Below are 17,173 nucleotides of genomic sequence, written 5' to 3' on the forward strand. Positions count from 1 at the left end.
CATTCTTCGTATGTGTTTTCAAACTCCTCCTTAAAATGATGCCTCATCATTATTGTCTTCGACACTCTTGTGCTTTCAACCAGTCAGTGAGGACGACTGCATCAGTCACAGCTCAATTAAGAAACCAGTTTAAAAACGCAGAGATTTGAACCACGCCATTGTCCATCAAGATTAGATGAGTTTATGGGCTCTCTTTTTATCTCACTTACGCTCATTTTCATTTCTCGTCATTAAAAGTGAAAATCCGTAGGCTATGGCTGGGGGGGGGGGGGGGGGGGGGCTTTATTCGTTTATTGTTTTGCTTTTGCTTGTTTTGGGGATGATCACCTTAACAAATAAAAAAGTATACTTAAGCTTAAATATTTTTTGTCTTTGCAGCTATTCTGTTCTCGAATCATTTGAAAATCCTTTGGGACAGCAAAAGTTCACATTGTAAAGAATGTCGCTAGGCCAATGCCTACTTCCAGGTAGGCTAAATTCCCGCTTTGCGTAGAGTGTAGAGTAAGGGTTACGGTTAGTTCCCTTCGACATTACACCTAGATAGTGTTTAAGGTCATTGACTTTTCTCGGCTTACTTGTATCTTCCTCCATTGCCTGAAGAGCTCATAGTTCATTGACTTGACTTCCTCTATAGGAAGGAAGACTGCTCCGTGAGGTAGGTAGGCTTTTGTATTGAATGAGATGAGAGCAAAAAGTTTAACGTAGAGGTTGGTTTGTGCTGTTTGTAAATTATTATGGTGCGTCTTGATATGGAGCGTGTTAAAAGAAAATTGATCTGGTACAACGACGTTACTGTGGATGCCTTATAAACAACAGGATTAGATCTTGGCCCGTCTTGGGGAATCGAGGTTTTGTCTCTCGTCTCTCTACCTCACTCAACTTCAATCTCCCGCCACTGACACCCCTCGCCCTAGTGTCCAAGAGATCTAGAATCTAGATCTAGATCTAGATCTAGAATCTAGATTCTAGATCTAATCTAAATTCTAGATCTTGATATTTAGATCTAGAATCTAATATTGAATCTCCCATCTGGCTGTTACGGGCGTCTGTTCACCGGAGTCGGTGTCTCTGTCCTGTCACCCAAAGTCCCAGGTAACTCTTGCGTTTTAGGCTGCGGTTATTGGTACAATAGTGCGTACCACTCTAACTAGTTATTAGTACAATTGTACCAATAACCAAATAGAGTTATTCGTACAATTATTCGAATTTTGGAGGTTGTTGGGTTGGTAAAAATATGAAGTGTTATACAGACCCGGTAACCGGGAACAAAGTCACGAAGTATACAGACCCGGTACCGTAGGGGAACTCTTTTGTGATTTCGGAAAGTTTCAGCGCCCAGACCCGGTAGTGTGTGTGTGTGAGTTAGTTAGCGAGAGAGAGAGCAGGGGGAAGTGCTAGCAAGATGTTATATATGACATGCCCGCCAGTTGGCAGGAGGGAACGAAAGACAGAGACAAACAACAAAGAAAAAAAGAATGCAAGCGATACACACAGAGAGAGAGAGAGAGGGTGACTGCTCGATTGAAATTATGACATTGTTCTTTCCTTCAAATTGTGATTCCTCCAACTCCAAAACAGGGGGAAAACGATCGTTCATCGAAAAGACATCTGCAATCTTCATTTAGTTTTAGATCTAGATCTAGGCTAGCCTCGAAACTAGATCAATGATTTATATCTGTCTGTCTAGATCTAGACCTAGGCCATAGATCTAGAAGAACCTAGTTCTACCCTGAGCCAAGAGGGTGCTGAAACTTTCCGAAATCACCAAAAAGAGTTCCCCTACCGGGTCTGTATACTTTGTGACTTTATTCCCGGTTACCGGGTCTGTATACACTCCCGTAAAAATAAGCCTAGATCACTAGATCTAGATCTAGTCATCCAGTTGGTTCTCCCCTGGGTTGAGCATCAATGTAATAACTTTAACCAGGCACAAATTGGTAGGCCTAAAAGGAAAAGTAGGCTAGATCTATACTTCTATTAAAACATAAGTAGATCTATAAAATATATATATCATGAACTAGATCTAGATCTAGATCTAGATACTATATATATACATATTATTATAGGTTTCTTTGTTCGGGTTTTTACTCAAAACCATGAGTGGAAATCTTTGAAGTCAAAACAAACAATTATTACAATTATGGGAAAACAATTGTTGGTCAGTCGGGGGAGGAGCAGAGAAAAAGAAGGAAAAAAAAAAAAAGAAAGGACTTTGTTCCCGGTTACCGGGTCTGTATACACTTCGAAAAAAGAAACTTCCGGGACTGGGATTCGAACCCACACTCAAAATATAATACTTCTTCTAACACAGATATGCTGTCACTTCGGCAATCAGAACTATCAACAGAATGAGGTAGATTTAAGCTTAATTATTTTTACAGTATTTACAGCACGGTTTCAACGCAGATTTAGACATGATGTATAGTTTTTTGGACATGGGGGGAACACCATCAATGAGGTGGCTGGCATCAGTCGGCAGATGAGGTCTGAAGAAAATTTTTTTATTTTCAGCTGGTGGAATATTGGAAACACTGATCTTGAATATAGAGTCTCTAGATCTAGATCTAGATTTTTAGATCTAGATCTAGATCTTCTAAGACAGAACGTGTTGGCCTACTATTGTATGGATACCTGTAGCACTTCGTACAATTGTGTGTACAACGTTGTACGGATAACTAGACAGAGTTGTTCACACAATTGTATGGTACAATATTGTACGGATAACTAGACAGAGTTGTTCGCACAATTGTACGGATAACCACTCCGGCGTTTTATGTCCAACAGATTTAATAGCAGGCCACCTTTGTCCTTTATTTATATTGTCACCCCGGGTGAGAATAACCCGTGTCTCGCTATAGGTGAGAATAACCCATTTCTCGCTATTCTCACCCCCCCCCCAACCGGAGAGAATAGCTCCCACCCTGGTGTGGGCATGAGGCAAAGACTCCCGCCGACCTCTCGCTGGCCGATAAAATCATGGCAGCCTCTCTATGCAGACGAGCCTTTTGACTATTCTCACCCGGTGTGCATTCACCGTGATAGGCCAACCAGTGTAGCGTTCACCGTGAACCACAGAATTCTACACTGTGATAACAGAAGTGTAAATTTCTGTGTCATGAACAAACGTTCCAGCGCTCTTGTGTTGAAAATGTGCAATTTTGTCTGTGGCTGTGGGCAGTGAGAACGAGAGAGAGAGGAGTAGCGCGAGAACTTCCGGACAAAACAAAATGGGTACCCACGTAGTTCGGCTCGATTCGAAAAGTTAAATAGCCGTAGCATCTTTGTAGACTACCAAATTAATTTACTTTTTTGTTTTAACATCATTTTTTATCTTTGTTTTTGTCAGTTTGACCATCAACACCGATAGACAGTATTCAGAAAGAGAGAGAGAGAGAAAGAGTAGATCTTTTAGGTGTGAGAACTTCCGGACAAAACAAAATGGCGAGCCGCGTAGTTTGGCTCGATTCGAAAGTTAAATAGCCATAGCATGTTTGTAGACGATCAAATAGCTTACTTTTATGCTATAACGTCATTTTTTTCTTTGATTTTGTCAATTTGATCATCCACACTGGTAGACAGTATTTTATTAGGAAAAACAGGTATTGTTTCACACCGGGTGAGAATAGCCAACGCTGGCAAGTCTCACCCGGGGTGAGAGGTTGATCGTATTTTTATTCTCACCCCGGGTGAGGATAGCCACTTCCTAAAATCACCTAGGCCATTGGTGGCTTACCGTATGTGGTTGGGAACAAATAATTAATAATAATATAAAAACGTTGTTCGCCTCTCCAGTAAAAAAAAGGCTCCCTACTGATACTGAGGGGCATCGGCCGCCGGCCGGACCATTCATTGTTTACACACTTAACGATGGCTGGCCACTCTGCACACGTAACGAGACACGAGCACGAGACTATGCTCTTGCACGATGGTTGAAGGGTTGTAAATTATTCAGACCAAATGAGAGAGGGCATTAAAAAATGTTAACTAGTTTAAAGTTTAATAATTTTAAGCATTCCAAGCTCTTTCCCTCACTTTAATTTTTTTTAATTTAAAAAAAAAAAAAATGTCATGCCTCTTCTGTCCCCTTCTTCTTGAACATTTGAAGTTTGGAGCCAAAAAAGAGCCAGAGAGCCAAATGAAAGGGCCTACTTCAGTTGTGGTTGGGGCAACATTCTTAGACTATTGTAGGCTACTTCATTAGAAAATGCCTTCAAAAGGTGCTTCGAGAAGTCACCCCTAAAGCAAACACTAAAATCGTTTAAACAAAAATAAAATCCCTCCACACACCCCACCCCCACGCCTCGTTCACACCTTATGCATACACGCACACTTACTCACACACACACACCCGCGCGCATGGGCCACTCCATTCGCAAATTATCAACAAATCTCAAGATCGGAAACCGTTCGGAGAAATAGAGTTTAAGTTTAGACTAAAAAGTTACACTGTGATTATTCTCACCCGGGGTGAGGATAAAATGGATCCGGGTTAGAATAACGACAGCCTAGTATTTTCACCTGTTTTTTTGTTTTTGTTTTTGTTTCCTTCCGCCTTTTTTATTTTGTTTCGGGCATTCTCTGTCTTTTTGGTAGATCTACCCTAATTATTATTCTCACCTGGGTTTTTCGTTTCCGTTCCCGGTGACTAAAATTGCCAACGGGCGGGCCAGCTTTTGAACGCGGGAGGTGGCTATTGTTACGTGTAGATTTGGAGGAAAACCTAATCTTTTTAGCAATTATATAACGTCACCTTTTGTTTTGCTATTATTGGTTCTACAATGGAAAATTTTACTCTTGAGTGGTTTAACCAATCAACCTCTACTTTGAGGCCCTGATATAAATTTTTTCCTGCAAAAATTTTGTCTTGCATGCTTGCCTCAATAAAGGGAACTGGGACACACACACACACACACACACACACACACACATCAAGACCCCATGACTGATTTGCCTTTGATCACCATTTTTTTTCAACAGATAATGATTTTTTTTTCTTTGAGATTCTAATTTTTGGATTTCATAGGGTGGCAGGTCTGTGATTCTATGCCTTTTTTTCCCTCAGAAAGAGGTGTAAGAGGTTTTCCTAAGAGTAAGATGCAGGATTAACAAAGGTGAGCTTGGGAGCATCTGACCAATCATCATGTTTGTGGCAAAGACCATATCTTCTGGACACAATGATCTGATTCACGATGTGTCCTTTGACTACCATGGCAGGCGCATGGCCACATGTTCGAGTGACCAGACAGTGAAGGTTGGTGCTAGCGTTGAGTTTTTGCACAAAAGTTGAAAGATTTGTAATTACAGCCATTACACCTTCAGTAGTTGGAGGACACCACTTGTTTTCTGTTCTTTTTTGTTACTGTCCGTCTTTTTCTCACCACTCAGTGGTCGTTTCCGTGTCAGTCTGCATCATTTTATTCAAGAAAACAGCCATTCATTATTTATGATTATAAGCCTTTTTCACCTTGTGCTTATGAACATAGGCCACCAACAAGAACTCTCCATCTGCTTAAGTTCTGGGCTATAGTCTCCTCTTCTGTCCAGGTGTATCCCATATCTTTAGATGTGGATGTATAAGTATGCTCTAAGTACTTTTAGGCCTTCCGCTCTTTCTCTTTCCTTTGGATTCCATCTTAAGGTTAGGTGGGTCAAGTTTACTTTTGTTTTTTTCAGCGTCCAGTCCACTTTCATTTTCTTTTTCAAATTTCTATATTCTCTATTTTCTGTTGCTTTGTTTGCTCCCATAGTTTTGAGTTAGTAGCGTTAACTACACAGAAATAAAAACTATTATAAATGCACTATTTAAAGCACCTCAGACACCAGATGGCTACCATGAGCTGTCCCGCCAAGAACAAGTGATTATCTTCAGACTAAGGACACAACACACAAGACTGAGACAACATATGTACAAATGTTTTTAACTAGTGCAATCACCAAAATGCCAGTGTGGAGAGGCGGACCAAACTGTTGAAGACACTGCAAGACACACAGGGCCCTGAGACAGGAAACGTGGCCAACCCCACTGATTCTACAAGAGAATCTATACGGGGCGACAGATGAACTGAGCAGGACAGCCCAATTTATGACAGATACCAGACTTCAAGTGTGATGCGATCAAGAAGAAGAAGAAGAGTAGGACATCAAGCCAGTTGATTTTTAGGATCTTCCTTATGGAGCTGTTGACAAACAAATGCATACTTAGCTTTTAAGGAGTATGTTTTGTAAGTTGCCCCATTTGCTGTAAAAGCCATTACACTCGTTACAGTACAGAGGTTTTGGGTGCAGATGGTTGGTGAGCATTCAAGTGTTGCTGGATCAATTTCCTTTCATTGTTGTCTTAGGCTGTTTCATGTAAACATTTCATTTAATGTGCCTTATTTAATATTACCATATAGTTCCTTAACAAGTAGCAGTAAAATCATTCTCATTTGCACTGGGATCATAGTTGTATGGGTGTCTTAGATCATGTGAGATATTAGCAGTTCTTTTTTTGACATTCTCATCTAGTTTGCCTTTTTTTTTTTTTTTTTCGTACAGGTTTGGGATGTGGATGAGGAAGGAGCATGGCAGTGCACAGCCAGCTGGAGGGTGAGGTCCTTATGTGTATGTCTCAACATGTTGTAGTTCACTTGAGTTCAGTGGTTAACTCTTTTGCTTTGCAATTTTTAAAAAAAATTGTAATATGTTTTGCCTTGTTTACAGTCCTGTCCATATTTTGTTCAGCCATGCGAAGGCTTATGAAGAATTGGAAAAGTCATGTATAGCAGTTGCTGAATGGTATTGAAATAACTATTACAACATACAAGGGGCATACAGAGCTGCCAACCTTATGCCAAAAAGGTGTATTTGTAAGCTTTTTCGGCGATTGTAAGATTTTGCACCTCTTTGCCGAATTGTACGACTTTCTCGATCCGATCGATCATCGAAGCGAAATCTCGCTTTGTTTGCTGCCCCGATTTGCGGCCGCCAACGATCCAATCTATCATTAGCACTTCCACCCACGCAGCGTGCAGTCATGCAACACTTATCCCACGGACCAGGATACAGGTGCGGTTCACGCTATATCCCACCGGCACTGATCGGCGTCTCGTGGGGAAAAGGGTCGGCTTCTTACCGTCGCTGATCGGCGTCCCGTGGGGGCAAAGTGTTAATAGGCTCCTGTGACAGCGAATGTACTATTGGACGAAGACACACACACCATCACAGTGACTTCACTTGATTGATTTTGAGCTAATTTTGTTTTGTTTAGGGGTACTTCCGCTGAGTTCATGTTGCGAGTTAGCTTGGACATCTAGACTGTTACTGGTTTAGGTTAGGAAAAATTCAAGACCAGTTTGGACAGTTGTCTTTCCAGGAACTTTCCTAGTGTATGTCGCTTATCCTGACTCTGTTCCACTCCAATTCCACCTGTTAAAGAATGGTTAGTCTTATCAGGAGAAATAGGACAGACTTTAGGGCTTCCCTTTCCAATAGCTTGTTGAATCGATCAGCATTGCAAAATAAAGATTGGCCCAAAATCTTTCAAAGAACCACTGACAGATGGCTTACTTAAATCAGCAACTGTAGCATCCCTCTCTAAGAATACACGGCGGTAAAGTTTGGAAGGTCATTTCTTTTAATTTTTGTGAGAGTTTTAATTGCCTGTGTGTTGAAATAGGGATATTTGTTATATTGTACACTTTTTTAATACAATCTTACAGTCTTTTTAGCTAAGATCTTACACTTTTGTGGCCAGTGGGGTTGGCAGCTCTGGACATACCAAAAGTTTTTTACCTGACCATGAAGGAATAACGGTAGAAAGCTGAAATTTGGGTAAAACCCAACGATCATCTTCCCAGAATGTATGTAAATTTTGGGAAATTTCCGATTACTGGTTTTGACACCTGCACACTGTAAGTAAATGGGGGTGTGATGTTCTCCAGTTTCAAAATAAAAATGGAGAAAATTGAGCACAGGGCAGTCATGAAGTTTTTGTTCTTGCAAGGCGAACAACTTCAGAATATTTTTACAGAGATGCATGCTGTATATTGAACTAATTGCCCATCCTATGCTGTGATGAAATTGTGGTGTAAAAAAATAAAATGCAGATTCATTGACATTGAAAATGACCGCCATGATGGTCACCCAGTGACAGCAACTACAGAAGAGAATGTTTTGAAAATCAAGATACTTTGTGTTATCCAATAGGCGGGTGAAAGTCGAATGTTTGAGCAAAGAAACTAGGCTTAGCATTGGGTCAGTTGAACGAATCTTATATGAACATTTGAATATGACTAAGGTTTCTGCGAGATGGGTTTCACGTTTGTTGACTCCTCAAAAAGTGCAGTGTGTGGAATGTTGTCAAGAATTACTTGGTCTTTATGAAAAGGATGAAACTAAATTTTTTTAAAGACTTTCCACATCCACCCTATTCTCCAGATTTTACCCTGCCAGACTTTTTTTTTATTCCCCAAACTGAAAAGGGGTGAGTGGTTGGCGGTTGCTCTGGTGTGAGTTGCTTTTTTTTTTTGCTATCTAACATCTATCGTCCTTATCTCACCATCTTCTTTTTTATGTTTGTTACTCTCTTGTAACACCTCTAATCTTTTGGGGCTCATATGACCTTATCCAATTGCGAGCGCCGTAAAACCTCTACTAATACTAAACCAAACTGAAAAAGGATTTAAAAGAAAGGCATTTTGAAAGTGATGATGAAGTGAAAGAAGTGGCAGAGGGCAGGTTTTTTTACGAAGAGGGCCTTCTATTCTCAAGGTCTTTTCAAGGTCATACACCAATGGCAAAAATGTATAACTGTGAGAGGCGACTACATAGAGAAAGATTAAGGTTACTATCAAATTTCAGCTTTCTACCTTCATTCTTTCATGGTCAGGTTAAATACTTTTGGTATGCCCCTCGTAATATGTACATTAATTCAGATCCATTAAAATATTTGGGGGGGGGGGTTGGTGAGGAGGGTGTTCGGGTCTAAAAAAATTTAATTCAAATTCATTATTTGTCAGCTCCTGTGATTATGTACACTATAAATTAAACCCACCCTTTACGCTCCTCCCTTAAGACTCACACGGGCTCTGTGTGGCGAGTGACCTGGGCTCACCCTGAGTTTGGCCAGGTTCTTGCCACCTGTTCCTTCGACCGCACGGCTGCAGTGTGGGAAGAGTTGAGCAGCGACGCTACAGCCAAGGGAGCTAACTCCACCAACACTTGGATCAAACGCACATCCCTGGTCGACAGTCGCACATCGGTGACAGATGTCAGGTTCGCTCCAAAACACCTGGGATTGCAGCTGGTGAGAAATTGTGTTGTCCGCTATGTCATCCATTGTATGATGAGTGGGAGTGGGTGGTTTGAGAGTGTCAAGGAGTGAGTTTTACTCTGCTCATGTGTATGTTGTCTTTTGTACAATGAGTAGGAAGATAGGTAACTATTGCTGCGCTGTCAAAAGATTAATCCAGTGGACCCAAGTGCACACCTGAGCGTGACTACCTTTGACATTCTATGCTACAAATCTCAGAAAATGTTGATGTCACGCTTATAGTAGCATTTTGTGTCTCGTCACACTTATATTGGCATTTTGTCGACAAGTTTCTCTGTGATGGACTTAAAGTTGAATTTGGTTTCACTTGAAATGTTTTGTTTCACAGGCTACATGCTCTGCAGACGGCATTGTTCGGATTTACGAAGCGGTAGATATCATGAACCTCAGTAACTGGCAGCTGCATTTTGAGTTTAACTGTAATGTCAGTCTGAGTTGTCTTTCCTGGAATACTTCACGGTGAGTTTGGAATAAATTAATCCTTGCTAACTGCTTTTGAGCTTATATGACAAGTGAAGGGTGCCACTGGTAGGTCCTTCTATCAGTACTCTTATCAGCTATATGCTGTGTAGTTCATTTCTTCTTTTTCTTCTTCTTCTTCTTCTTTTTTTTCTTCTTCTTCTTTGTCTTCTTTCTTTTCCTTTTCTTCTTCTTCCTTTTCTTCCTCTTCTTCTTCTTCTTCCTTTTCTTCCTCCTCTTCTTCTTCTTCCTCTTCCTCCTCCTCCTCCTCCTTCTTCTTCTGTGTCTTTCAGTAAGCTTCTCTTTACGCACATTGAAATGGGTTTATTTTGGGATTTCTTGATGCACTTGCTAAATTTGAGCCTGTCAAAGTTAAAGTGTGTCTCAAGGGTTATTCATATCAGTATGTTTTCATAGTTATTTCTATGCATGTGAATAAATGTGTGTGTGTGTGAGAGGGAGAGAGAGAGTGCTTAGGGCAAAGAGAAGAGAAAGTGGCCATATTTATTCTTGTTGTTTTTTTTAATTTACAAGTGTATTTGTTTATATAATCTGTATTATGAAGTGCACTGACATACACAAAATGAAAATGTGCTTTAATGTGATCCAAATTATTCATTTATTATTATTTCACCTTTTTTGTGACAACTGGTATGACAATACACTCCTTCTTTTCCATGTATGTTCCTCTCAAGTAACACCCCAAATCTTGAGCACTTATATGACCTATTTGTGTTGCAAGTGCTGAAAACTCTGCCTAAAACTAAAAAGGATTACTCGTACATGCGTCTTCACTTTTATTACTGTCTGGGACATTTTTGGGGGTATGTTCAAACCTGCCCTCATATGACCTTATTCAGTTGTGAGCGCCGTAAAACCTCTACTAAAATAAAAACCTGCCCTAACGGCCACCTGCCAAAGACAGTTTCTGAAGCAATCACTTCTCACATCCCCCTTTTATTTTTTAAATTACAGTCAAACCTGTGTAAGACGGCCACCCATTGTTACAGACTGGGTAAACAGTGACCCCTCATCTCATTTACGATTTGTGTATGAGTTCTGGGCGGGGCTTATGAGTTATGAGGCGTCACACGCTTACCTCACCAGCAGCTGAAAATTGGTACCTATTGGTCAACAGTGGGAGGGGCCTAGGCAACATGATCGGTTGGAGGGACTACTTAACGACAACGACAAGTGATTGGATTATGACGGCTCGCCCACAACGCCAGGGGCCAATGCACAATTTATGACAACACGTAATGGAGTCACTAAGGTGGCCGTCTAAGACAGGTGTTATTGCTTTGTGTGATAGGAGTTGTGTGTTAAAATATGGCGGCCGCGTTGGACAGGTGCCCGTTTTACACAGTTAAATTATATAGAAAAAACGCAAGGTGGGAAATTGGCCGTTTGTACAGGTGGCCGTCTTATAGAGGTGGCCGTCAGGGCAGGTTTGACTGTATATTATAATGCCAATGAGCCTATGGGTGGGTTCTCTAGTGTGGTATGCTCCTTTTTTCCCTTCAAACATCTATGTTCTCTCTTGTAGCACCTCTAATCATCGGCATTTATATGACCTCATTGTGTTGCAAGTGTTATAAAACTTACTAGAACTTTTTTAAATAGCCCATTGACATTTTCTGTGTCTGAGCTTTTCCTGTACCTTTTTTTTGTTTTGTTTTCTCTGTGATTAGAATGCACGCTCCAATGATCGCAGTGGGTAGTGACGACCCCAGTCAGTCTGCAGGGGGCAAAGTTCACATCTACGAGTACAGCGATACTGCCAGGTGAGATGGAAAACCTTTTTATATTATATCTGGGTGTATAGGAGATCCAGTGTCTTAGTGGTCAGTGAGTTCAGGTTCATAATAACGCCAAGCATATGTTGATGAGCCTTTGCTTACTTTCGGTTGCTGTTCCTTCTTTAGTTACGGTATCCTCGGCCATTGTGAACCAAAATTTTCCACAGGTATCTTTAAAAATGGTATCTACTCTGTTGAATAGTATTTTAGAAGTTTACTGGCGCGCTCATATGACCTTATGCAGTTGCGAGCACCGTAAAACCCCATACTAAACACACAAAAAACCCAACCCCCCAACTAAGTGAACCCTCACCCCAAGATATTGTTTCTATCTCCATGCAGAGGTCACCTTTGTTAATCTAGAAGCTTTCATTGCATTTCTCTTTTAAATGTTCACAGTTAAGGTGAAAAAAATGGGGTGGTTGGAAGGCACCCCCTTAGGTTGTTCTTCTTTTCCCTCCCCCTGTTGTTTCTGTCAGTTTTTCTTACTTTTCCAATCACTAAATGACTATTATTCGGTAGATGTGCTTTTGTTTACTCAAGCTAAACTGTTTCCGTTATTGTGTGGATATGCTTTACTATAATAAACTAAAAAACTATCTCTTTCTGTATCTTTATCTCTAATTGTTTGTTTTTTTAATTTATTTTTATTTTTTTGCAGGTAGTTGGATGGTGCCTCTGGCAAGTCCCAATTTCTTTTCTTTTGCTCTATTGTTACTGTGTGTCTTACTTTTCCCTGCACTAAAAGATTGTTATTTTGTCAAAGTGCTTATCTTTATTTAATCTCTGTTTTGTTTTTGTTTTTCTTTCTAATTAAAAATGACTTAATGTCTGCTTTATTGACTGGATGTTCTTTGTCAAACCCTTTGGGAAGGTTGTTCTATTTTCTTCTTTCTTCTTTTAAACATACAATGACTTTGTTTCTATGTATGCAGAAAATGGCTGAAGGTAGAGACTCTGCATCTGATCACAGAGCCGGTCCATGACGTACGTTTTGCCCCCAATCTTGGCCGCTCCTACCACCTGTTGGCTATAGCTGCACGGGACCTCACTATTGTCTCCATGAAGATCTCTGGGTGAGTGAGTGCAGGCTGCAAGGACAGAAGGTTTTTGATTGATTGATTGTATATGAAGAGTTACCGAAAAAAAAGCCAACAGGGTCTCAATTTGGTGATTTTGAGAAATGGTTTGGGTTTTTTTAATTTGGAATTTCACATCTAAAAGAAAAACAAAAAAAATCTCCTGTTTTCATTTTCTCATAGACCTTGCTGTTTTTATTCCTGTCAAATATTGTGTCACTTGAAACTGTAGTGTCATAAGGCTCCCGTGGGGTATAACTCAAAATAAAAAGTGTGACATTGCCATATTTTCCCTAGCAGTTTCCGAATGTTTTACAACCGCATTGAAACAGTTTCTATCAATGTTTGCCACCTTGGACAGTATCACCCACTAGTGGGGGGGATTTGGTCATTTTGGTGGATGACGGCGATCAACTGGGCAGTTAAACGTGTTATTTAACTTGCCACTTGGAAGTACATGTCATTAGACAGGGGGAAAAGTTAATATGAGGAGATGGATACCATCCCTGTAATTGTTTCACCTGTGGAGGTGTCTCTTAGATTTTCAAATAATGTGCAACTGAAATGCTTTTAACTCTTTAGCCTTGTCTGGGCAGTGGCAGCGTCCGGTTGTCGAGGAGGTCCGTAACCATGGGTAGACGGTACCACCGTCCGATGCAAAGTTATAATTGTGTTATGGTACGGGCTGAATGTAAAAAGTACGAGCTAACATGCTTTTAGTTTGACCCGAAAGTCAAAGATAAATGAATTATTCGTCTGGGTAATGCTTTATTGACCAGCTTAACACGAAACAAGCAGTCTTAAAAATGAAATATGTCGGGTCGCATTTCCACAAACACAAGAGAAATTCCGTGGAAACGTGATTTTAGATTGCATAGTTAAAGAGTTAAAATTTTATACTGTATGAGGAAATCGTTAATTTGTGGGTTTGTTTCATTTTAAAAAATTTTTTAAATTATTTTTTTAAGGGCAATTTCTAACACATCTTCACCTGCACTGTCCTTATTCCATTTTGCCTTGGTCTCCTGAGCCTAAATGACCTGTGCACCAGAGTCCGTTTTAGTCAACTTTTAGATATATGAGGAGTGCATGCAGTGCTAGGAAAGGTGGAGAAAGTGCTCACTTTTGATGTGTTAAAGGGATAAATATTTAACTAACATTTCCTCTTGTGCATGCACGCACTTCACTTTCAGGAAAGAGTCGGGTTCAAACCCTGGTGGAGTGAGCAAGCCGGAGCTGAGGCTGGTGGGGAGCTTTGACGATCATGAGTCTGTGGTAAGTCTCGGGCGATTACAAAATTGAGGGGAAGGTTTCAGGTATGGGTGTAGCTAGGCTTTTGGATATGATATTACTGTGTCTCTTGAGAGTACATGTGTTTCATATACGTGCATCTACTGTTTCCCCAGGTGTGGCGTGTGTCCTGGAACATCACAGGGACCATTCTGGCCTCCTCCGGGGATGATGGATGCGTACGCTTGTGGAAAGGTTTGTACGGTTTGTGAAGACTTGACTGGAAGCGAGTGACAAACTGCATTTTACCAACTTCAGTACTTTCATTTTTTGTAATTATTTTTTTCTAGGGGAGTGGGTGGTGGGTAAAGAATTGTAGATACACTTTTTTCATTACGGTTGTTCTCTTTTGCTGTATAAGTCTTTGTTTGGAAAAGTAGTTTTCCGCTGCTTAACCTGAGTTTTCTGTTTCGAATTTCAAAAAGCTTGTGAAATATTGTCACCGAAGTAAATCTGAATTTTTTATTGCTCTTTTCCAGTGATTTGTATTTCATTTGAACTCATTTTTGCTTACAAAATAGCAATTACCATTTTCTGTGGGGGGGGGTCAAAATTATTTATTTTACTCAACTATTTTCTTCTTGTTCTGGAAAATTAGAAGACCAATAATCACAAAAATACTCTCCGTTGATGTTTGAAATCCAAATATTGCTCTTCAGTTGCCTGTTTGATAGCCCTCTTTGTTAAATTAATGTTCCTTTGAAATGTTGTGTAAGACGGTTACCTTTAATTATCGAATTTGAGTTAAGGATGAGGTCCCAAAAAAAAAGTAAAAAATGAAGTTGCAGTTTTGTTTCTATGACATTTTGATATTGTTCACCAATAAAAAGAAATTCTGTTTATTATATTTTATAAGGGATAGTGCTTTGCACCTATTCTCTTGGACAGTGGGAAATGACTGTCTGCACTGAAAGCTGATAACTATACTCTATAAATCTTCTTTTTTTTTTTCTTTCTTCTTCATTCCAAGCCCTTCAGTTTTGTTTGTTTTGTTTTTTTAAGATTTTATATGTCGTTAATTAGTTGTTTTTTAATCTCTTATTTGAGTCAGAGAGATAGATAAAGTAATGTTTCTATTGGGAATAAAAGTGGATGTTTTTGACAATGTTAGTGGTGATAATAAAAGAGATGTATACATTTTTTGGACACTCTTCTCCATTTGCAATTATAGCATTATTGCTGCTGCTCCGACTAACGATGATGAAATCCTTTATATCTGTTTTCAGCCAATTACTTAGACAACTGGAAATGTCTGTCTGTGCTGAAGGCTGACAGCAATGCCTCTGAGGCAGAAAGAGCCTCCATGCACCAAGCCAGCATTTCCACCACCCCTACCTCCAACAGCATCAGGTAAAACACACACAAAACTTTTTGTGCTCACGTGGCGCACACCTACCTCCCACTCCAGCCCTCCGTCTTCTACCATCATTTTTGCCATTTGCTTCTTCCGGCCTGTCTAGAGGTGTCTGCATTGTTTCTTCACGTGTTGTGGGTTGTTGAATTATTGACGTCGTGTCAGACAGTCCGTGCTGGATCTGGTCGTATGGCTTTAACTAGTCCTGGGCATTCTCTGAATTCTTTTTTTTTCTTCTGAATTCAGCATTGTTTGCATTTATTTTATTGGGGAGGTTGGATGTTTTTCGATTATTGAAGTCTAATCTTTCGGCGCTTTATATAACCAAATCTTTACTGCGCTAGCAAAATGACATAACTTAGAGTTGTGCCAAAATACAACTGGTCGTTTATTTTGTTTGATGGTGCTGTATTATCTTTTGCTAAAATCCCAAAAAAAATTTGCTGGGAGTAAAAAAATAAACATACATAGCAGGTTTTACCATTATCAGATGATAAATGGTCTAGGTAAACAGTTTTTTCCTTTATCTCGAAAGCAGAGAAAATGAGATGTGCCATTTTGCTTGCACAGTGATGAAATTGTGTTGCAAGTGCCGTAAAATGCTTACTGACAAAAAAAACGAAGTCTAATTAAGGACTTTTGAAAAAGTTGCAAGTATTTTATATGTACTTATGTTCATGAACACTCAGTCTTACCTTCTGGCATGAGATCTTGGGATATTTTTTTTTTCCCAATGGAGATTTGCTGGTCCCCACTACAAGCATGTCACTTTTGTCATGCCAGGTTGTGTCTCAGTTTGTTCAGAATAGAAACGGAAATATTTTTTATTACCTTTGTGTGCTGGAAATTGTTTAATCTCCACAACCTGCCAGCCAGATAGCTTTATTCAGATTCATTTAATTTTTTAATGCCTATTTTTGTAGGTTCTGTGTTCATGTATCAGTATTTCTTTTTAGCAGTTTGTGCTGTTCAAAATATTTTTCCAATGTTGCATTACATACACTTTCTATTTCTTCTACATTGTATGCCGCTGTAGAGACAAATGATTATGTGAACTGCATTTCAACACTGCAAGTCACTACTGTAACTTTTTGGTGCTTAAGTTTTCCTTTTTTTTTTTTTCTTTTGAAGCGTTTTTGAAATTGCTCCTTTTTTATGCTAAAAAAAGTTGTGATGTCTTAGGTTGTCATTGTTAATGGTTGAAAATATACATGAGATACAATTAATTTCTCATCAACGGGCATTTTGTCCAATCATTTTCTGTAGTCGGCAGTTTTGTCCATCATTTCACAAACGTACTCTCTAAAGAGGTACATGTTCTTGAATACCATGTCTGGGTGCCCTTTGAAATCTGCCTTACAAGTCAATCCGCATAAGAACCAGTCTTTTTTTGTTGTTGTTTTGGTTTTTTTGTTGTTGTTTTTTTTGTCTCCCGATAAACAAGTTCTTAGTGGGAGACTATTGATTGTACTCAAATCACATGGTGGAGGCAATGTCTTCTTGCAGTTTTTCTGAGCACTGTCATTGTTTATTTTCTAGCAGGAATCTACATATCTTTAAAACATTTCTTATGTTTTATGAGCCATGTATGTTGAGATTTGTTGATACTCTTGTCTCTGTTTTTACTCAATAGAGTCTGGATTTTTTTTTTCAACCGTCCCTTTCGAATACTGTATATTCTTTCCATCCTGGACAAATATGTGTTCTGCTCTCTGAGAATCAAATTCAAATGTGCATTTAATTTTTTACTTCCATAAAATGTCTTCTTTATTCATCCATCATCTATGCATTCCTTTGTTATGTGCCCAATGATAGTTTGTAGGTTTGAAGAAAAGGAAAGATTTTTGCATATCAATGCAGATGGGTGTTTTGTGCAAGT

General features: G+C 39.6%; 1 protein-coding gene across 3 annotated transcripts in view; it reads left to right on the plus strand.

The window, feature by feature from the left end:
• Window positions 1–423: 423 nt before the first annotated feature.
• Window positions 424–17,173, plus strand: part of LOC101849353 (nucleoporin SEH1-A) — a 28,742-nt gene continuing 11,992 nt past the window's right edge. Inside the window, exons 1-10 of one of the 3 annotated variants that reach the window (XM_013079426.2) lie at window positions 424–655; window positions 5,063–5,251; window positions 6,538–6,588; window positions 9,056–9,286; window positions 9,642–9,772; window positions 11,464–11,556; window positions 12,507–12,647; window positions 13,844–13,925; window positions 14,057–14,135; window positions 15,167–15,290. In XM_013079426.2, coding sequence (XP_012934880.1) covers window positions 5,141–5,251; window positions 6,538–6,588; window positions 9,056–9,286; window positions 9,642–9,772; window positions 11,464–11,556; window positions 12,507–12,647; window positions 13,844–13,925; window positions 14,057–14,135; window positions 15,167–15,290 — 1,043 coding nt within the window. In that variant the 5' untranslated portion in view covers window positions 424–655; window positions 5,063–5,140. The remainder of the gene's footprint in view (window positions 656–5,062; window positions 5,252–6,537; window positions 6,589–9,055; window positions 9,287–9,641; window positions 9,773–11,463; window positions 11,557–12,506; window positions 12,648–13,843; window positions 13,926–14,056; window positions 14,136–15,166; window positions 15,291–17,173) is intronic. The other 2 variants (XM_005092703.3, XM_013079427.2) reach the window with 2 other exon arrangements.

The sequence above is a fragment of the Aplysia californica genome, unplaced genomic scaffold (genome assembly GCF_000002075.1).
Source record: "Aplysia californica isolate F4 #8 unplaced genomic scaffold, AplCal3.0 scaffold00051, whole genome shotgun sequence".
Taxonomy (NCBI): domain Eukaryota; kingdom Metazoa; phylum Mollusca; class Gastropoda; order Aplysiida; family Aplysiidae; genus Aplysia; species Aplysia californica.